The sequence below is a fragment of the Mauremys reevesii genome, linkage group 2 (assembly GCF_016161935.1).
Source record: "Mauremys reevesii isolate NIE-2019 linkage group 2, ASM1616193v1, whole genome shotgun sequence".
NCBI lineage: Eukaryota > Metazoa > Chordata > Testudines > Geoemydidae > Mauremys > Mauremys reevesii.
In genome coordinates, this window is record NC_052624.1 from 149,381,366 (window position 1) to 149,402,725 (window position 21,360).

A 21,360-nucleotide genomic window follows, 5' to 3' on the forward strand; every position below is an offset into this window, starting at 1 on the left:
GGATGGACTAAGGGGCACTGCCGGAGGACAGTGGCTCGAAGAGGGTGCCGCAAGTTGAGAGCAACACGGGCTCAGATGCCAACCAAGGGCGAGACACCACCAGGAGAGGGCACTCCACTAGACTGAGCTAATTTCCGGAGTCCATCTTGCAAAGGGTGTCCTTGAGGAGCAGGGTTGGGGTAACTTTTCAACTTTAGACCAGACACAGAGTGAATTACCTTTACCCCACAAGAGGGCACAAACGGACAGGGCTGAAGGCAACCTAGAGAGATGTTTTTGTAAATCCCTTATAATTAAGGAACAAATAACTTCTCAATTTAAAACAAACTGCCCGGTGAGAACAATGTCACAGTAACAAACTGAAATAGCTGGAGAGGAAGTTTAAATGTGAGATCTCAGCTAAAGAGATCACATCTTCAAAGCCCTGAACAAAGTATTATATATTGCTAAGTGTTAGCTATCTAAATGAATCCTGCCCTTTCCAATTCAATGTGAAACAGCCGTGATAACTAATTATATGCAGGTTATTTCAACTAGGTCCATAGGAAAGCTTCATCTGACATCTTTCCGTTTTGTTTTCATTCGAACCACACAGAGAGCTTTACACTCCTAGAATATACATCCAAATTTACGCTACATCCATTCAACACACATAACGGTCATCTGGCAAACAAACTGAACGGACAACATTAAGCAGGGGCTTAGTGTACTGTAACACCTGAGGTATGTGAACTTGTATATCTTAAACACAAATCATAGAATCATAGACTTTAAGGTCAGAAGGGACCATTATGGTCACCTAGTCTGACCTCCTGCACAACGCAGGCCACAGAATCTCACCCACCCACTCCTGTATCAAACCCCTGACGGCTATCTGAGCTATTGAAGTCCTCAAATCATGGTTTAAAGACTTCAAGGTGTAGAGAATCCTCCAGCAAGTGACCCATGCCCCATGCTGCAGAGGAAGGCGAAAAACCCAAATACACATAAATCTAATGTACATTAAAAGGTTTAAGTCTCTCCAAGTTAATACTGGGCCTGACCATACATTCACTGAAGTTCACTGCAAAACTGTTACTCCCAGTCAGGGGCGGCTCTAGACATTTCGCTGCCCCAAGCACAGCGGCATGCCGCAGGAGGCGCTCTGCCGGTCGCTGGTCCCGCGGCTCCGGTGGACCTTCCGCAGGCGTCCCTGCGGAGGGTCCGCTGGTCCCACGGCTCCAGCAGCCGTGGGACCAGCGGACCCTCCGCAGGGACGCCTGCGGAAGGTCCACCGGAGCCGCCTGCTGCCCTCCCGGCGACCGGCAGAGCGCCCCCCGCAGCATGCCGCCCCAAGCACGCGCTTGGCGTGCTGGGGTCTGGAGCCGCCCCTGCTCCCAGTGATCTGTCAAGGTCAGTGTAGCAAGCCAGTGTGGCTCCCCTCCAGCCCAGTGGAGGGAGCGCCTAGCCAGAAGCCTGCGGGGGCGGGGCCAAGAAGCATCGAGCCCGCCCCTCCAAGGGTCAGGCGGCGACCCGGAAGTTTAAAGGCCGGCCGGCAGAGCTCAGCAGGGGGCCAGCTGCCGCAGGTAGCAGACTTGCCGCAGGGAGGTTGCAACTGGGAAACCTCAGGGACCCAGCTCAGCCGCTCAGACTGGCCGGAGCTTCCCCGTGCCTTCTATCCGGAGGAGCCTCCGGAGCCTCCTCGCCCCTGCTGCTACCCGGAGTAGCCGCCAGAGCACGCCTGGCCGGACTTCCCTGAGGAGCTGCCGGACCTGCCACCAAGCCCTGGCCGCGAGGAGCCCATGCTGGTGGACTGGCTGGGGGCCGACGCCACGGACCAGGTAGGCCCTGAGGGGGAGACCGGAAGTAGCCCGGGGGTAGCCGACCCCAGTCAGGCTGCAGACATAACCGAACCTATGTCAGTGTGTTTTGGTCAGGAGCCCCACTGACCGGTCAGCGGTGATAGCCGCTGCTAGGGCCCCGGGCTGGGACGCAGTGGAGTGGGTGGGCCTGCGTCCCGCCTGCCACCCACTCGCAGGTGGCAGACTCCCCCTCAACCAACGCTCAGGTGTAAGAGCCCAAGCTTAGGTACAGGATTGATTCTTTGCTCAGCCCTGAGCCAAAAGGGTCTGAGCCTTGTGACTCTCTGTTTGGTGCCCCACCCAAACCTAGGGCTGGGCCCCTTCGAACTGTACTGCTGCTCCGCCCTGACCCAGAGGGCCTGAGCTCCTTGAACCTCTGTACTGTTGCTCAGCCCTGAAGCAGAGGACCTGGGCCCCCTTTGACTCTGCGGTTGCTCAGCCCTGCCGAGGGGGCCTGAGCTCCTTAGACTCTACCTTGCTGCTCAGGCCCGTGCCTTGGGGCTTGTGTTTGTCGCCCAGGACCGCGGGGGAACCAGACGTCGTGTAGCGAACCGGTGTGGCTCCCCTCCGCCCCTCGGAGAGGGTTGAGCCCTGGTCATACACCTTTACAGTCAGCTTGCTGTACTGTGCAGTCCATCAGGACAGGCTGACTTTTATGCACATGCATACAGTGAACTAGCCTGTTTCCTGAGCACTTGAAGGGAAAGGTTGCTCCCCAAAAGATAAGCAACATGCAGTGAAAACTGACTTGTCTCCAACAGACATTCACCTGTGCATCCAGGGCTATCCAGCACAAAGGATATACCTCGCTTAAGTCCCATTTAATCAGGAGTAAGGGGGCAGAACAGGCACAACCTAAATGGGACTGAAGTGATTGGGTTGGTCTTCAGTACAGGAGTGAATTCTGCCCACAGTAAAAAAGTCTGAGACTCCAATTGATAGGAATATTCCAGTTGGTATGACTCTTCCCCTCCCCGCCACAGCAAACTAACTGATTTATAACACGGCAGTGCAGAATATAGCCAAAGCATTTACATTGCTGAAGGTTTTGAACAGGAGACTCCAAATCCCATGTTGCATCAAGTTAAAGGCGCATTGTACAGTCTGCTGTTTAACAAAACCCCAGTATGTTCAGTGCATAGTGAAGGTCCCCTGAAAAATGAACACATGAACCCAGGAATGCTAAATGCTGTCATTGGGCAGCTGGTTTTTATTGTGTTACTGAAAGAAAATCAGGGGAACATTACAGAAGGGTCTAATCCTTTACCCCCACATCTAGAAACTGTCTCCAGAGAACAAATAGCTTATCAAGATCCCCCCTTACCCTTTGCTGAGCAAATATTTAAAATCACCCTTGTAAAATTCTTATCCTCCATTCTCACATCATTTAAAATGGGAAATAAAACATAATTAGTTTTAGCCCCAGTGTACAGGTAGGCAAGTAGATTTTAGTTTACCTTGCCTAGTACGTTTTCATAAGGATTTTGAGAGGCTGATATGGATCATTTTGAAAGCTTGCCAATACATGCAGTTGAGTTACTGGGAAGCGGATCTTCCAGGACTGACTTCCCATTTCTTGTCACTGAATGGGAAGTGTTTGTGTGTCTCCATCCTGGAATAAAAGACAAATACATCCTAAGTAAATAATTATCACAACCATTCAGAATCTTCCATATAGAAGCTTTTTCAAGAAGCAAACAGTGCAGGTAGCCAGCCACCTCTTACATACATGTGATAGGAATAGCCAAAGCAGGGAATTTTACTGGAATTCAGACCTTTAATTTAAAATGCATTAACCCATGAGTTTAATTAAAAGAAACACAAATAAACTAAGCCCATCCCTCTCTGGATTTGCCGGTGCATTCTGTTCCGTCAGGCGCCCATCCTGCAACTGGATCTGCTAGTGATACCTTGCACCAGCAGAGGTGTTTAAACCCAGAATCTCTCCAACTAAAAGGATGAGCCAATCCTGCTTTTTAGCTCCTGTTGATCCTGCTCCCAATTAAGTCAATAGAAAAACTCCCATTAACTTCCCCAGTGCAATATCAACCTCTAACGACGCAAAGGGGCTCAACTGCGTGGGCCACCAACAGAATTTGGTTGTGAAACTCCTGCCCTTCCTGCAGCACGGCCGAGTGGACTGGGACACGGGAGATGTGGGTTTTGCTTGGATCACTCTGAAGCAAGTCACTTTGGACTAGATTCACAAAGCTGGGCTGAGAATTCCACTTGTTGGCAGGGCCCCGGGAAGGGGGAGTGTTAAGACGTTGGGACGCCTAAGCACCTTCATGAATCTGGACCTCTCAGATCTACTGCTGAAAAGTGTTATATAAGGAGCTAGATTTGATTGGATGGTAGAGGGGACCCAGTAGGGAAAAGGTTGAGAACCCACACCTTAGCTGGTCAGCATTTTTCACCAAAAACGCTGCTTCCCCAATTAAAAATGGCTTTTTGATCAAAATCAAAATGTAACTTGATTTCTGGTTTTCAACAGCTGAAAAATTTCAGTTTTCTTTTTGGGGTCCATCCCCCTCTTTTCAGTGAAAACAGGGAGGGGGAAATTTTTCTAATGTTCCTATAGTCAAAAGACAGAAGTTCTGTAGCAAGGTTTTTAGGGTGGGGGTCATTTTGTTTATATTTTCAGAAAGACAGACACAGCTTTATATTTTAAGCAGCTCTATAGCTGATTGAAACATCTCTGGGGACCAGTCACTAGAGAGCATCAAATCCACATTCTCCTAGCTTGGGTTATGCTTCTACTGACCCCGGCCCTCCACCCAGATGAAATCTCTTTGGGTCCCATGCTGGCCTCTCCGATTTCAGGATCGGGGCCTTATTTGCGAGCCCTGCCCCAAGGGAAGATTTGATTGTGTGTATTGCACGGGGGCCAAGCCTACGGTCAGTGCTTAAATAAACAATAGCAATACTCGGCGCATATTACACTGGAGCTTCAATGTGCTGCTCAAACCTTTGTGATGTATCCCTTGCCTCTGAATGGGTTAGCATCAGAGAGGAAACAGCTCCCTTTATAACAGGTGAGACCCACACTGGCTTGGGAACAACCCCACCTGAAGCTAACAGGGACAATCCCTGCTGGGTTTGGTCCCTTACCTACTTCATTGTGGGTTAATTAATGTTGGGAAGGTGCTTTGAGATCCTTAAAGAGTAGATGCTACTGAATATCTACCGCCTATCAAAGGCAAGCAAAGGATCATGATCCCCATTTTTCATTGAGGGAAACTGAGGTGGAGGGTGGGACGTGACTGGCCCCAGGTCACCCAGCAGGCCAGAGGGAAAGCTAGAAATAGAACCCAGGTCTCCTGCATCCCTGTCCAGTGCACCAGCCCCTGGGCCACATGACTGAAAGCACCCACTGCTTCCTAGCCTGCAGCTTCCCTGTGTAATCGTTAGCTGGGCCCTGAAGGCTTCAGCACAGTTGCACGTGGCTAGTTTTTTTGTTTTTTAGTTAGACGAGCCTGTTTCAATCACTCACCCCAGCAAGTTCCATTTAATAAATCGCGTGTTGCAGTTTAGTCCTTCCAGCGTCTGGATTTCTTTGTGTGTCAGGTGAAAGTCGTATACCTACACAGAAGAAAGAGCCTTTAACTCCAAGCCCAGGCTCCCAGGTCTGCTAGGAGACGCAAGTCCACAGCAAAGCATGGAAGACACGGGTGGATATTCTGTAAGGCTGGGAAATGCAGCCCTTGGAGTCTGAGTGGTACCAGGAGGCTGGATATGAGGAATGGCAGGGTGTGGGCGTGGGACTTCCCCAGGGGTGAAAGTAACTTAAAGGACTTGCCGGTACTCTGGAAGCCTGAGGAGGGGCGCAGCCTCCACCGGAAGATGTGGAGCCTTTAAATTCCCAGACCCTTTAAATCAGGATTTAAAGGGCCCGGGGCTAGGGCTGTGGTAGCAGCAGCTGGGAGCCTCAAGCCCTTTAAATCACCCTGAGCTCCCAGCTGCAGAGGTGGCTGGGAGCCCTGGGGTTCAGAAGCAATTTAAATGGGGGGATTTAAAGGGCCCAGGGCTTTAGCTGCTGCTACCGCAGCAGAGCCCCAGGCCCTTTTAATTGCCGACGGAGGCCCAGGGCTCCAGCAGCAGGGCCAGGCGCTCCGGCTGCCGCTACCCTCCAGTTCCCTTTAAATCATCTCCGGAGCCCTGCTGCCAGAGCCCTGGGGTAACGGCGGCAGGCCTCCGGTGGCTATTGAAAGGGCCCAGGGTGGTAGAGGCAGCGGGAGCCCCGGACCCTTTCAATAGCTGCCAGAGCCCTGCCACCACTACCCCAGGGCTCCGGCAGGCTCCGGGGGCTATTTAAAGGGCCCTGGCCCTTTAAATTGTCCCCGGAGCCCTGGGATAGCAGCAGTGGGGCTCCAGCAGTGATTTAAAGGACCCGGGGCGGTAGCGGCAGCAGGAGCCCTGGGCCCTTTAAATTGCCACCCAAGCCCCACAGCCACTACCCCAGGGCTCTGGCAGCAATTTAAAGGGCCTGGGCTCCAGCCCTTTAAATTGCTGCCTCAGGAAGCCGGTCCAGCCCGGTATGGCACACCAGCTCTTGCCGGCAGGTTTGAGGATATTTTGGTGGTGCCCAGAACCTGCCCCTGCCCAAACTCTGCCCCCCCAGAGGGGTTTGGGGTGTGGGAGGGGACTCAGGGCTGAGGCAGAGGGTTAGGGTGCAGGGGGATGAGGGCTCTGGCTGGGGCTGGAGATGAGGGGTTTGGGGTGTTGGAGAGGCTCAGGGCTAGGACAGAGGGTTGAGGTTCGGGGTGGGATGAGGGCTCTGGCTGGGGGTGTGGGCTCTGGGGTGGAGCAGGGCTGGGGATGAGTTTGGGGTACAGGCAGGCTCCCCTGGGACTGGAGCCAGAGAGGAGGACTCCCCCCAGCCCTCTCCCTGCTGGCAGCGGTGAGCTCTGGGGTAGGGACCCCCTTCTCCCCCCGCCCCAGCAGCACACTCACTCCCCCACGGTGACTGCACGTGCTCCTAGGGCCCCTCTCAGGTCCAGGAATCCCCCTCGCCTCCCCTGTGGTGGGTGCCATGCTGGAGGTGGGGGGGGGTCTGCCATCACATGCGCGCCTCCTCCCCTGCTGCTGCCTCACTGTACCCTCACTGGGGCTGCCCCTTGCCCAGCATGGGGCAAGAGCAGTGACTGCGGGCAGGGGGGCAGCTGTACCAGTGGAGGGTCCCACTGGAAAATGAAGGGGTCCAAGAGGGAAGGGCAGCCTGCTCTGGCAGTAGTGGGGGGGGGGGGCACTAGGACCCTGTGGCGGCAGTTAGTGCAGGCAGGCAGCATGGAGCTGCAGGGGACAGGGAGAGACAAACGCTCTGCTCCGGGGCCCAGGGAGGTGCATGGGGGCAGCAAAGGGGGGCTGTGGCACACTCAGGGAAGGCGTGAGGGGGCAGCAGGGGGGAGACCCAGCCCCGAACATTCGTGGAGCCGGGCTCCTGGACCCTCAATTTTGCTGGAGCCCGGAGGTGGAGTCAGAGAGGGAGAGAATGCTCCATTTTCTTGCTGGTAGCTACTGCACTTTTTCTTACCGGTCCTCCATACTGGCCTGTACCCACTTACTTTCACCTCTGGACTTCCCCAGCGCGCACATGGGAGGTTACTGTGTGGCAAGCTGCTGTGCTGAAATTCACCCTCTGCCTTGCCCTGCAGCAGACAGGCCCAGACATTTTGTGTGTCTCTCTCTCTGAGGCTAAGGGCAGATCTTCTGTTGGGGGCCCAGCCCTGAGGATTTGTTCAGCACAGCTCTACCAAATGGGCACGGCCACTCACTCAACTCCTCAGTGAAAGGACAAAAATCCCACCCCAGATGTCTGGGCCACAATCTATTCCCACAGCCGCTTCCCTGGCCTGGACGTGTTTTCATCCAGATCGTCACAGCTGGAGCCGGGACAAGAATCGCTGTGAGGGCTTCCAAAAAACTCTGTTAACGGGCTTCCCAGGTACTGCGTCACGCCACCTCTCACAAGGGGGGGGGGGAGGCGTGCATGCCAACCCAGGCTGTTTAACAGCCAGACCTCGCTCTGTGTTGTGTCTTCTACGAGGCGCAAACCCACTTAGGTCTCCAAGCTGAGGGCCTACAAGCGTATCCCCGGACAGAGGGGCTAACCCTCAGGCTAGCAATACTTAAGGGTCCCTTGAACTAGCCATTCAAATCCTGCTGGGTACAGCTCAGCTTTGGTACAAGTCCCCAGCTGTCGCTTGTGTGAAGCGTCTCACCCTGCCCTGGTGACAGTAACACCTCAGCCATTGGCCAGGAGCGAAGAGGGCTCCCGGCTCGCTAGCCATCCCCGTTACCTCTGCGTTCTCCACGATGCGGGCCGGGGTGATGCTTTTCGGGATGGTGGCGATGCCCCTCTGAATGTGGAAGCGGATGAGAACCTGCAGAGAGGGCAGGAGCTGGTGAGCCAGGATACGTGGCTGGCGCGGTGGCCGGGGGAGCACAGCCAGCGCGAAGAGACGGAGACACCCATTTTTCCACACTGCACCCACAACCCCCCCACCCCCTGTGTAGCTTAGATAGGATGTCGCACGTCTATATAGAGAAACACCACTAGGGCCAGTGCTGTCCCCCCCTCACCTGAGCGCTGGTTTTTCCATGCTTCTGAGCGATCTCATTCACTGTGGGATTCTCCAGGAGAGGCACAGGGCTGTTCTCCCCCGAAGGGCTAAGGGAAGAGGATTTGGAGAGTCCTGAACAACGGCTGCTGCTCTCGGCGAACAGGCAGTACTTTGCAAACAGGAGGCTGGTGGAGAGTCGCCTTCCCAGCACCGCTGGGAGGCAGCAAAGCCTCCTGCTGCTGGTTGGAGAAACGGGGAAGGGAAGGCACTGAGGGATTCTGTCACTCCCCCTGAGCCAGCGACAGGGTCGACAAACGCCCATTGGTGCTGCTGCGCAAACACCGGCTGCTAACAACAGCCAGGACCCCTCCCTGGCCCAGCTCACTCAGCCTATCCCCTGTTTTGTCACCATGCGGCGGGGCTGCACCCCAGAACTCATCACGCAGGGGGACCCCTGTTACGTTGGCCAGGCTCTTGATAAAGATAAAAGAATCCAGTAAATGCTATTGGGCCAAGCAACTCCACCCATGTCAGTGAAATCAAACCGGAGTGACAGCAGAATCCGGCCCAGTTAGCCTAGCGAAGATCTCAGCCAGACCTTGGCTGGGTGGGCCAGGGTTACCAGCCACGAAGGAAGAGGACCCAGCTTGTATCTCACAGCCAGTCCAGGCTACAGAAACACCTCCCAGGCCTCCAGCTCACACTCACTCCATTTGCCAGACAGTCAACACAGAGCCCTGCAATGCCAGTTCAGGGCAGAACTGCCCCTTTGTGCTACAACTGTGTGCTGTGGGCATCTACTGTCCCCAGAAGGTGCTTTCTGAGTCATGGAATCATAGAATATCAGGGTTGGAAGAGATCTCAGGAGGTATCTAGTCGAACCCCCTGCTCAAAGCAGGACCAATCCCCCAACTAAATCATCCCAGCCAGGGCTTTGTCAAGCCTGACCTTAAAAACCTCTAAGGATGGAGATTCCACCACCTCCCTAGGTAACCCATTCCAGTGCTTCACCACCCTCCTAGTGAAATAGTGTTTCCTAATATCCAGCCTAGACCTCCCCCACTGCAACTTGAGATCATTGCTCCTTGTTCTGTTATCTGCCACCACTGAGAACAGCCGAGCTCCATCTTCTTTGGAACCCCCCTTCAGGTAGTTGAAAGCAGCTCTCAACCCCCCCTTCATTTTTCTCTTCTGCAGACTAAACAATCCCAGTCCCCTCAGCCGCTCCTCATAAGTCATGTGCTCCAGCCCCCTAATCATTTTTGTTGCCCTCCGCTGGACTCTTTCCAATTTTTCCACATCCTTCTTGTAGTGTGGGGCCCAAAACTGGACACAATACTCCAGATGAGGCCTCACCAATGCCGAATAGAGGGGAATGACCTTGTCCCTCGATCTGCTGGCAATGCCCCTACTTATACAGCCCAAAATCCCGTTAGCCTTCTTGGCAACAAGGGCACACTGTTGACTCATATCCAGCTTCTCGTCCACTGTAACCCCTACTCCTTTTCTGCAGAATTGCTGCTTAGCCAGTCACCAGCATCGACTGTGGAGCAGCAAGACCCCCACCCCTTCTACCTCCCCCTCTTCTCTGATTAGCTCACTGGCCATTCTCCCTTTACAGGTGACTTTTGGAGCACGGTTCTGCTCTGAGAAACCAACATAATTGGAGTCCGTGACTCCAGATCACACATGTACCGTGTTCCTCTAACGGCCGTGCAAACCTCGCTCCGGGATCCAAGAGCCACCCTGGCTTCCTTCCGGCGCCCACGCTCACAAGGCAGTTGCTCCTGCTGGAATGCAGGCGGCGGTTCCCCCCAGGGATACCCGAGCCAGACTGGAATCCGGCTCCCTGGCAGGGGGAAACGCTGATCTCTAAACGTTAACAAGCAGACAGGCCTGACAACAGCACCGCCTGGGTCCTGTGTGTATTCACCCTCCAGCACAGCCCACTGCTTTAGATCTACCCTCCAAGGGTGCATGTTAGGGGTGACTTACCAGGGCAGGGCAGGGCAGCCAAAGGGACTGTATGCAATGAGGACAATCCCCTTAGACTTGCAGTATTCCACCAGCTCGGGCTGGGTTAGGTAGGGGTGCAGCTCCACCTGGTGGAGAAACAGTTATTGTATCTCATGCCCCCGTCCCATTGCCTCAAGGTGCTCATGAGTGGGCTCTGAAGTGCAGGGAAGTCCTTCCCTAGGAGGGACGGGTGCAGCTTTCATTGGAAAGGCCAAAGCTGGGGCCTGGTTTGCTGAATATTAGGAGCCTCCATAGCCCCAGGGGCAGATGAGCCTCCCTCCTGCCCTGGGCAAGTCTTCTCTTCTCTGCCCAATCCTACATGCCTCTCCCAGCATGCTGGACCGAGCATCAGATGCAGCCGCCTTCCTCCACACCCTGGCCTAAGAGAGGGGAAGCAAGGCTCAGGTTGCAGATTTCTGCCAGATCATAGAATATCAGGATTGGAAGGGACCTCAGGAGGTATCTAGTCCAACCCCCTGCTCAAAGCAGGACTAATCCCCAACTAAATCATCCCAGCCAGGGTTTTGTCAAGCCTGACCTTAAAAACCTCAAAGGAAGGAGATTCCATCACCTCCCTAGGGAACCCATTCCAGTGCTTCACCACTCTCCTAGTGCACCAGGACCTAGTGGATCAGGACTGATTAATCCCCCTTCACAGCATTCCCCAGGGCCGCCTCCTGCAGCGTTACCTATTGGTCAGTGACAGCGGCTGGCCTGGAGAAGGGACACATGACCGGCTGCAGGAAGGCAGAGCCTAATTGATTAGGCCAGTGATTCTCAGCCTAAGAGGCAGCTTGGCCTAGTTAGGGGCGATTCGGAGCCATGAGACTTGGGCTTTAACTCCCCCCTCTCCATGATTGTTTCCCCTTCGCTCGGCTTGTCTGTTTGGACCTCTGGCTTTTCAGTGCAGGGACTCTCTCTCACTGAGCACAGTGGGGCCTCAAGCTTGGTTGGGCTCTGTGCTTCTGGGATACAAAGAAGCCCTTTTGGGGCCAAGCCCTCAAAGAAGGAGCACAACCTCTCTGGCTCTGCCCAAGCTGTGAACGCAGCACTCAAAAGTCTGCTTAGCACAGTACAGAGGACGACACAGCGGCAGCTTCCCAATTACTATTTGCAGCTATAAGCAGCCCGATGCAAAGGTAGCATAAGCACTGCCCGGAGCGCAGATACCATTGCTACAGGCAGAGCAGGTGAGAGAGACAAGCTTTCGAGCTGCACAGAGCTGAAGGAGACTCACCCGCCTTGTCTCTCTCATATCCAGGGACCAGCCTAGACCACCACGGCAAACGACACCATTACAGGTGTAACTTATACGCTGCCCGATCACAAGCCTTTACCTGGTTGGCGGCAGGTTTGATCCTGCACACGGACAGCAGCCTCTCCAGCTGGGAGATGTTGAAGTTGGAAACCCCCACCGATTTCACCAGGCCTTCGTCCACCAGCTTCTCCATCGCCTGCCAGGAAAACAAAGGTGCTGGATGATTTAGTTGGGGATTGGTCCTGCTTTGAGCAGGGGGTTGGACTAGATACCTCCTGAGGTCCCTTCCAACTCTGATATTCTATGATTCTGTGCAGCAGGTCACGGGCTGGGCCCGCACAGCTGGGGAAACCCAGGGGGCTGCTGGAATAACGGGTGAGTACAATGCACTGGCTGGCTTTGCCAGGGTGCTGGAACGCTTGCAGCTGCCACTGGCTTCACCTGGAGCTGTGGGCGCTCAGCACCTGTGTCAAAGCCCACCACCTCCTTAGGAACGTCGGCCCAGATCCTCCAAGGGAGTGAGGCACTGGTGCCTGTATACCTTTGAGGAGGTGGGCCCAGGCCAGGGCCGGCTCCAGACCCCAGCGCGCCAAGCAGGCGCGTGGGGCGGCATTGTCCCGGCAGGGCGGCATTTGGCTCCGGCGGACCTTCCGCAGTCATGCCTGCGGGAGGTCAACCGGAGCCCCGGGACGAGCGGACCTGCCGCAGGCATGACTGCGGCGGATCCTCTCTTCCCACGGCTCCGCTTGAGCTCCCACAGGCAGGCATGACTGCGGCGGGTGCACTGGTCCCGCGGCTCGGACGGAGCTCCCGCAGGCATGCTCCACCGGAGCCGCGGAACCAGCGCACCCGCCACCGGAGCCGTGGAAACAGCGCACCCGCCGCAGACACTTCTGCCTCGGCTGCGGGACCGGGGAAGGGCGGCGAGCGCGCTGCCCTGCTTGGGGCGGCGTAATTTCTAGAGCCGCCCCTGGCCCAGGCGCATGGACCAGGCGCAGCGATTGGTGCTCTCATGTGCCACAGAAGATCCTGGCCTGGTGCTTACGTTGGCAGAAGAGGGTACCAATCATCCTTGGACATTAGGAAAAAGTTCCTAACTGTCAGGGAGTTTAAACACTGGAATAAATTGCCTAGGGAGGTTGTGGAATCTCCATCTCTGGAGATATTTAAGAGTAGGTTAGATAAATGTCTATCAGGGATGGTCTAGACAGTATTTGGTCCTGCCATGAGGGCAGGGGACTGGACTCAATGACCTCTAGAGGTCTCTTCCAGTCCTAGAGTCTATGAATCCTTCCCACCATTCTGTCCTCCACGCCCACCCAGGGTAGGCGTGCAGCTCCTGGGATGACTGTGATCAATCGGATTCAAGTGGCGGATCTCCATCTCTCCACGTACTTAGGTTGGGCCTTCAGGCAGTGCCGAGAATGTAGTGCTTTAAAACACAGCCTCCGCCTCGGGCACCCGCACAGCACAGCTTTGCCATGCAAGCTGCAGTGATGTGCCCGAATTCGGCCTTCTGCACACGCCCAGAACAACTGAGGTGAAAGGGAGCTGACTGGAATCGGAGCTCTAGTCCCCATTCGGAACGGGTTTAAAAATATTTCCGTCAGCACGTGAGCACGGCCTGTCTCCTCCCGTGACGAATTAGCTCCTTCTCGGAGCCTTTGTACATTTTAAATGAGGCCATTCCATTATCTCCAGCCAGACTAAAAACCTGCCCCGGCTCGTGGCTCTTAACCTCGCTGGTAATTACCAGTTGCTACGGCGGCAGGCGCGTTCAGCCTGTCTCTTGGTCTCTTACAGCCAGACAGCAGAGGCTGCTGATGGGAAATATATGCGAGGAACGCGAGCCAGGCATGGAGATCATTACGACTGGAGGGGGCTGGGCAGCCTACGCTGCTCTTTCCTTACCGCTCACTGTGCGCTGTGGGAGAGCCCATCGAAGCCAATGAGAGTCTTTCCACTGGCTGCAAAGGGCTTTGGATCAGGCCCTGTGTGCTTATGGCATCCATCAATGGTGCATGTCACCCAGGCATGCAGGAGGTGGGAATCAGGGCTTCCCCTGGTAAGGGACCCCTTCAAGGAACCGTAGAGAGACCCCCTCCATCCTAAATACCTCCATGTGGTTCAGGTGCCATATCCCATTGCTAGTGCACCTTTAGCTCACGCGGTAGCTGTTAGGATATAGATATTCAGGCCTGTCTGCAAAGGCCTATACTTTAAGAATTTAGGTGTATTCTTATCACTTAGCTAGTTATAGAGGTATAAAAGAAAGAATCAAAGATCACTGTCTGTGTAATGGCCTTCTCTTACTGTGACAGGCTAAGATGTAGTTAGGCAGCCATAAGCTGGGAAGTGTATGGTCATTCCTCACATTCCAAACTAGTCACATTGAAATAAGGTGCTATTGGGCTATTAGGAATACAATACTGCCCTGATATTTATCACCTCCAGAGAAAGGGAAGAGCCTAGAAGATGTAAAAGGAAACTTACTTTGATAGCATCCTGTCTGGCAAGAACTCACTTATGAAGAGACACAGCTGGAAAACCCTTATGTCTGTATAGATGTAGTTGTGAAATCCTCACTTCTGTATTGTTTTGTATGTTTATTTGCATGGTCTCTGGCTGGTTCTGTAATTGTTTCTGTCTGCTGTATAATTAATTTTGGGTGTAAACCAATTAAGGTGGTGGGGTATAATTGGTTAAATAACCATGTTATGATATGTTAGGATTCGTTAGTTAAATTTCAGTAAAATGATTGGTTAAGGAATAGCTAAGCAAAACTCAGGTTTTACTATATAGTCTGCAGTCACTCATAGAATCTCAGGGTTGGAAGGGACCTCAGGAGGTCATCTAGTCCAACCCCCTGCAATCAGGAAGTGGGGGAGGGGAATGGGAACAGGGACCAGGGATGGGGGAATTAAAATCATGTCTTGCTAAAGGGGAAAATGGGAACAGGGGATGGGAACAGGAACAGGGACACAGGCAAGGCTCTGTGGTGTCAGAGCTGGGAAGGGGGACACTAAGAAAGGAAACTGGAATCATGCTTGCTGGAAGTTCACCCCAATAAACATCAAATTGTTTGCGCCTTTGGACTTCGGGTATTGTTGCTCTCTGTTCATGTGAGAAGGACCAGGGAAGTGAGAGTGTGAAGGAATAAGCCCCCTAACAGTAGCAGCTTGGGCTGAGGTGTAAAAAGTCCCAGGTTCTGTTCCTGCTGGTGACCCCCAAAGAACATCATTGCACTTGGCCTGATGTGCTGCCTCTTACCCTCCAGGTGTCCACGTAGTCCACATCCGACTGCAGAAGCAATCCGTCCTTTTGAGGCATGAGCTCCCCACTGATATTCTGCAGGGGAAAAGACCAAGAGCCACTTTCTAGGGGGAAGCATGCCATGTGCATCTCTGGAACTGCTGAGAGTACTGGCCTGACTTGCCAAGAATTAACGAGTGGCGAGGCATCAAACACCCCGGCTGGCCCATTCATCCCTGGGGAACGCCCACCACCTCTGTCAGTTATTGCAATAGGAGGAAGTGCTAAAGAAAGGCAGGGGCACTGGATTTTTTAAGCTGGATGATGCAGCATCAGCAAGGTCTGCATGGGGCTTTTCTAGAGAGTGAATATCCCAGCCTGTTTGCTTAACCCTGCTCCCACTATTCCAGTCACGGGGAGGCAGTCCAGGCTCCTGAGCTCAAAGGAGAAGGAGGCTGGGTCACGACGTGGATAGGAGACTCCCCTGCTCTGGTGTTGCTGAGGCAGTGCACATCCATTTCAGCAGTAAGTGTAATTACCCCAATAGAGTTTAGCCCTGGTGTTCTTACAAGTCCCCCTCCTCTTTCCAAAATTGCCAAGAGATCCTCATTGATCGTGCCTGGTCAGGATGACTCTTCTATGTCCCATCCAGAAGACCCATCTACAGTAACACACTGCCCAACACCCGATTACCCTCGATTTTCCCTACAGTTCAACTGGATCCTCTCATTTTCTTCATTTCCCAGCCTAGATTATTTTGCTGTTAAATAGTTGCTGTGTGGCAGCGTTCCAGCTGCCAGGGAAGCTATCCTTTATCTGTCTCCCATGGGCACTTTGTGACTACATGAGCCAAGTTCTCTGTCGGCTTATGCTATCCATCCATGGAAGTCAGGCAATGGGGCCCAGTTATTCCTTGTTTCTAAAGCCCTTGTAGCTACTTGGATGGAAGGTGCAACAGAACCTTTATCTTATCACCATAATATCCGAGCACCTCACGCACCTGTGAGGCAGGACAGTGCTGTTAGTTCCATGTGACACAGGAAGAACTGAGGCCCAGGGTCTATCAAGTGACTCGCCCAAGGTCGTGTTGTAATTCTGTGGTTAAACTGGGAGTTGAACCTAGTAATCCTGAGTCCCAACTTTGCATGTTAGCCACTAGAACATGCTTCCTAGATGCGCAAAAGGAAACCAGACAACACACTCAGGGGCTATCGACCTGCCACAGAGGGACAACCCAGCCTTCCTTGTTTTGCCTCTTGACAATTAAAAATGGAAACCCAGTTCTGTCCTCAGCTGACTCATCGCCATGTAAACTGCTGTGTGGCTAGGGGGAAGAAAGGGAAATAAATGCCATCAGCTCAGAGAGAATCCACCTTACCGGAAAGCCCATTGGAGAGTGCATGAGATAGAGATCCAGGTAATCCAGGTTCAGCATCGTCAGGCTTTTCAGGAAAGCCGGCTTCACATCCTGCGGGGCGTGGAAGCTGTTCCACAGCTGCCCAGAGAAGATAGTTGCATTATTAGTTGTATTCCAGGAGCACCTAACCAAAGTGAGGGCCCTTTATGCTGGGCACTATAGAGAGAGGCAGTCCCTGCTCTGCAGAGCTCAGTCTAAATAGAAGAGACAGACCCAGGGTGGGAGGAGAAATGTGGAGGGGAGGGGAATTACTCCAGGTCACACAGCAGGTCAGTGGCAAAGCTAGGGATAGAGCCCAGGTTTCTAGATTCCCAATCCACTGTCTGTTCTACGGGACCAGGCTACCTCTGTGATATGGGGGCATGGTCAGACAAAGAGAAGGAGAACGGGAGTATAATAAGCTGTATTGATGGGAAACCGAGGCACACAGAGAGGGAGGGTGTGACAGAACCAGGAACCAAAGCCAGATCTCCTGAATCCCAGGCCAGTGGCTTCACCTCAGCACCATCCTTCCTCTCTAAGAGCAAAACCGACATCCCTTTCCCCAGCATTTTTCTCTATACAAATGATGTGTTCCCTCCTGGCCTTAGAGCAACAAGTCAAATGTTGCTCTTCATTCCCTGTCCCTGCTCCTATTGGTCTGCTCTTCTTAGCAAGAAAGCAGGAGGATGACCCAGCACCATGTGACCAATCAGCTCTCAGGTACACCCAGCTTGGGAATCTTTTCTATTTAGCATTCCATTGCTGCTTATTGTTTGTTGTGGGCACCTACCATGAGCCTTTGTTACTTGCATCATAAACTGTCTTAGATAATATCATAAGTATAGCTTAGTCTTGAGAAAAGACGACTGAGGAGGGCCTGATACCAGTCTTGAAATATGTGAAGGGCGGTTATAAAGAGGACTGGTTTCAGAGTAGCAGCCATGTTAGTCTGTATCCACAAAAAGAACAGGAGTCCTTGTGGCACCTTAGAGACTAACAAATTTATTTGAGCATAAGATTCCATGGGCTACAGCCTGCTTCATCAGATGCATGTAGTGGAAAATGCAGTAGGAAGATATATATCAGAGAACATGAAACAATGGGTGTTACCATACACACTCTAATGAGAGTTACCAGCAGGAGAGAGGAAAAACTTTTTGTAGTGGTAATCAAAATGGTCCATTTGCAGCAGTTGACAAGAAGTTATGAGGAACAGTGGATGGGGAGGAAATAAACATGGGGAAATAGTTTTACTTTGTGTAATGACTCATCCACTCCCAGTCTTTATTTAAGCCTAATTTAATGGTTGTTGTAATATTGCAACTTCTAGGTCTGTAATCGAATGGCCAGGGAGATTGAAGTGTTCTCCAACTGGTTTTTAAATGTTATAATTCTTGACGTCTGATTTGTGTCCATTCATTCTTTTACGTAGAGACTGTCTGGTTTGGCCAATGTACATGGCAGAGGGACATTGGTGGCACATGATGGCATATATCACATTGGTAGATGTGCAGGTGAATGAGCCTCTGATAGTGTGGCTGATGTGATTAGGTCCTATGATGGTATCCCCTGAATAGATATGTGGACAGAGTTGGCAATGGGCTTTGTTGCAAGGATAGCTTCCTGGGTTAGTGTTTTTGTTGTGTGGTGTGTGGTTGCTGGTGAGTATTTGCTTCAGGTTTGGGGGTTGTCTCTAAGCAAGGACTGGCCTGTCTCCCAAGATCTGTGAGAATGATGGATCATCCTTCAGGATAGGTTGTAGATCCTTGATGATGCGCTGGAGAGGTTTTAGTTGGGGGCTGAAGGTGATGGCTAGTGGCGTTCTCTTACTTTCTTTGTTGGGCCTGTCCTGTAGTAGGTGACTTCTGGGTACTCTTCTGGCTCTGTCAATCTGTTTCTTCACTTCAGCAGGTGGATATTGTAGTTGTAAGAACGCTTGATAGAGATCTTGTAGGTGTTTGTCTGTCTGAGGGGTTGGAGCAAATGCGCTTGTATCGTAGAGCTTGGCTGTAGACAATGGATCGAGTGGTGTGGTCTGGATGAAAGCTGGAGGCATGTAGGTAAGAGGACTGTGATCAATTGTTCTCCATGTTCATTGGAGGTAGGACAAAAAGTAATGGGTTAAACCGTTGGCAAAGGGGATTTAGGTTAGATATTAGGAAACTTTCTAACTCTATGGGTAGTTAAGCTCTGGAACAGGCTTCCAAGGGAGGTTGTGGAATCCCCTTGCTGGAGGTTTTTAAGACCAGGTTGGACAAAACTGGTCAGGGATAGTCAAGGTTTACCTGGTCCTGCTTCAGTGTAAAGGACTGGACTTGATGACTTCTTGGGGTCCCTTCCAGGCTGACATCTGACATTTCTGTGATTCTATAGTAGCTATGGGTGTGCTCCACAAAAGTGAGATGTTTGTGTATATGTAGATAGCACTAATTCTATTAACTATCGAATGGCATATAAGAACATGTAGCACTACTGGGCAAAAAATGGAATTTGAATCCTGTGGAAAATTCCAACGAATTGATATTTCTAGTAGGGAGAAAATTTTCAGAATTTTCAATTTGGAAACATTTGAAACTTTTCATTTTGCTAAGGTCAAAACAATACAATCTGGAACCACACAAAAATATGCAAGTGGAAGTTAAATGAAATGAGAAAGTCAAAACGATATGTGTTGACATTTTTCCATCACAATTTCACCAAAATTGAGATGTTTCTGCAGAATGGTTTAGATGTCAACAAAATTGCATTTTCCAACAGAAACCTGTGCCATTGTCCATTTTTGATCATTTCTACTAAGTTAGAAAGTTTAATAAAATTGCTCTGCACTGGGAGTGGCAGCTCTTTGACAATTGTGTTTCAATCCACAAGGCATACAGTACAGCCAACATCAAGCCTTCATGAGTCATAGAATCATAGACTATCAGGGTTGGAAGGGACCTCAGGAGGTCACCTAGTCCAACCCCCTGCTCAAAGCAGGCCCCCCAGAATCCATGAGATTGGCTTAAAAACCATAGGGTCTTATTTGCCTTCTGGCCTTTCGGGGGTCTCATTTTGCAGCTTCTGTGAATAACCAAGAGGGCTAGGAAATAGTTTTTTATTTAGCGGAGGGTGAAAATTTCACCCTATCATGAATCCCGGAGCAGAGGCCATGAGAAAAAAACACACCCAGTATCCCAAGTCTTGGGGTAACTTAGAAAGAATTGGCAATCCTGGGCTTCTGTTTGGAAGGAAAACGGGGCTCACCTTGCTCACCACATAGAGCTCATCTCTCTTCAGCCTCCCTTCCCCGAGCTTCTTTTGAAAGGCTGCTCCGATCTCGGTCTCGTTCTGGTAAAAATAAGCACAGTCGACGTGCCGATATCCAGCATCTAAAGCTACCTCCACGGCTTCCTGAACGGCCCCCGGGGGAGACTGCAAAGAAAGAAATAGACGCATCACCGCTTGCTATCTAATCTTCCCCAGAGCCACGCTCCTGGGGCTAACGAGCTACATTGATTTACACCAGCTCAATAGCTTGGGACCTGTCAAGCCAAACCCAGGGCCAGGCCTTGTCCACACTTGGGTAGGAGGTACCCCTAGGGAACGGCTAGGTGCTGCAAACTCCACATGTGGTGCTCGTCCTTCCAAGTCGGTGTTAAACCAAGGCCCCAGCATGGCGCTAGGGGGCGCAGTGGTGCCCACGATGCCACCTTTCAGCTACGGTGTATAGTGGCACTCCAGCCCACATTTGGTTGTTAAAAGGGTCCCACGGCACCCTGGGCAAGAGAGCTTCAGCTGCAACTTTGCAGAGCCAAGCCTCATGGCATATTTTGTTGCCTTGGAGACTAAAAGGGCTTTGGGTAGATGCATAGATGGGGGTAACAAGGTCGTCCTTTGCTGCACCGGTCCCTGGGGGCTCATACGCCAAAACTACCAACATCCATAGGCTCAAAGGCACTTCAAACATTAGTTTCAATGTGCTCTTGCCATTCATGGGTTTGCAATAAACATCCACGCACATCTAATAGACTAAGAGTCTTTGCCTCTCTCTTTGCTACCAGCCCAAGCAAAACCTTCGAGAATTACCATGTTCTCTCTCGAACAAAGAGTCTGATCCTACGTCCATTGAATTCAATGGGTTTCTTTCCACTAACTTCCCGGGATGTTTACAAGGTTGAGTTAATGCTCAGGCAGATTCATCTGCTCTGTCACCCAGCCGCACCCTGGCTGTGTGGGGAACACAGCTGCTGAGAGTCCTCTTTGTACCAAGCTTGCTTTAATTAAAGCGTTTACCCAAGAGTGGAGGCCGGCATGCCCCTGCCTGCAAAGAACACAGAGACAAAGAGCAAACACGGCGTCCAACCCAAACCGATTAACCGGCACTTATGCACGGTTGTTCCTGCCTTGGAACAAAGGGAAAGCAGGTGGGGAGAAGTGTAGACCCAGCAGGAGTTATGCCAAGAGGCAGGATCCCTGGGGTGGATTGAACACAGCTGCACTCACCCCTTGTAGTGCCAGGGCTCTCTTGTTCTTGAAAGCGATCAGTGTTTAATCTGCTCTTGCTATCGGATGATCAGTACATGAGAGAGCCTGTAGTTGGGTGGGCTCCCTGCCTCCCTCTCCCATCTAGCCAAAATATTGCTCCCACACGCTCGCCAGCATCCTGCTTTGCATCTCTACTTCCAGATCCTCTTGCTTTCAAGAATTTGCATGCACCCGTGGCTCTGTTCTCCCAATGTCCTGCTCTTCTCTCTAGCTGTCCTCTCCTGTCTCCCGCACTCTACTGTGCCAATGCTGGGCTTTAGATCTCAGGCCCTGGTTGGAAATTCGCCCCCCTCTCATCCCAAAATACCGATTCAACAAGATCAGGGCTTGCGCCATGGGTGGCATGGTGCGTTGGCGCAGATGACGCCCGCCCTGTACCTCTCCCATGAGGCTGACAAAGAACATCCCATCTCCAAGGCTGCCAAGCCAGCAGTCTTTCATCAGAATTCAATTCCCATCAAAGACCTCTTTGAAAGGAGATTAAGGTAGACAATTACCTCTCCCAGT

At 52.1% G+C, this 21,360-nt stretch overlaps 1 protein-coding gene across 5 annotated transcripts in view; it reads right to left on the bottom strand.

The window, feature by feature from the left end:
- Nucleotides 1–3,021: 3,021 nt before the first annotated feature.
- LOC120399091 (1,5-anhydro-D-fructose reductase-like) overlaps nucleotides 3,022–21,360 on the bottom strand; it is a 49,316-nt gene continuing 30,977 nt past the window's right edge. Inside the window, exons 2-10 of one of the 5 annotated variants that reach the window (XM_039526986.1) lie at nucleotides 19,573–19,740; nucleotides 16,309–16,425; nucleotides 14,949–15,026; nucleotides 11,758–11,874; nucleotides 10,400–10,506; nucleotides 8,424–8,511; nucleotides 8,063–8,224; nucleotides 5,335–5,423; nucleotides 3,022–3,453 (exon numbers count right to left, since the gene is read on the bottom strand). In XM_039526986.1, coding sequence (XP_039382920.1) covers nucleotides 3,378–3,453; nucleotides 5,335–5,423; nucleotides 8,063–8,224; nucleotides 8,424–8,511; nucleotides 10,400–10,506; nucleotides 11,758–11,874; nucleotides 14,949–15,026; nucleotides 16,309–16,425; nucleotides 19,573–19,740 — 1,002 coding nt within the window. In that variant the 3' untranslated portion in view covers nucleotides 3,022–3,377. Of the gene's footprint in view, nucleotides 3,454–5,334; nucleotides 5,424–8,062; nucleotides 8,225–8,423; nucleotides 8,644–10,399; nucleotides 10,507–11,757; nucleotides 11,875–14,948; nucleotides 15,027–16,308; nucleotides 16,426–19,572; nucleotides 19,741–21,360 lie in introns of all 5 variants that reach the window. The other 4 variants (XM_039526984.1, XM_039526983.1, XM_039526985.1 and 1 more) reach the window with 4 other exon arrangements.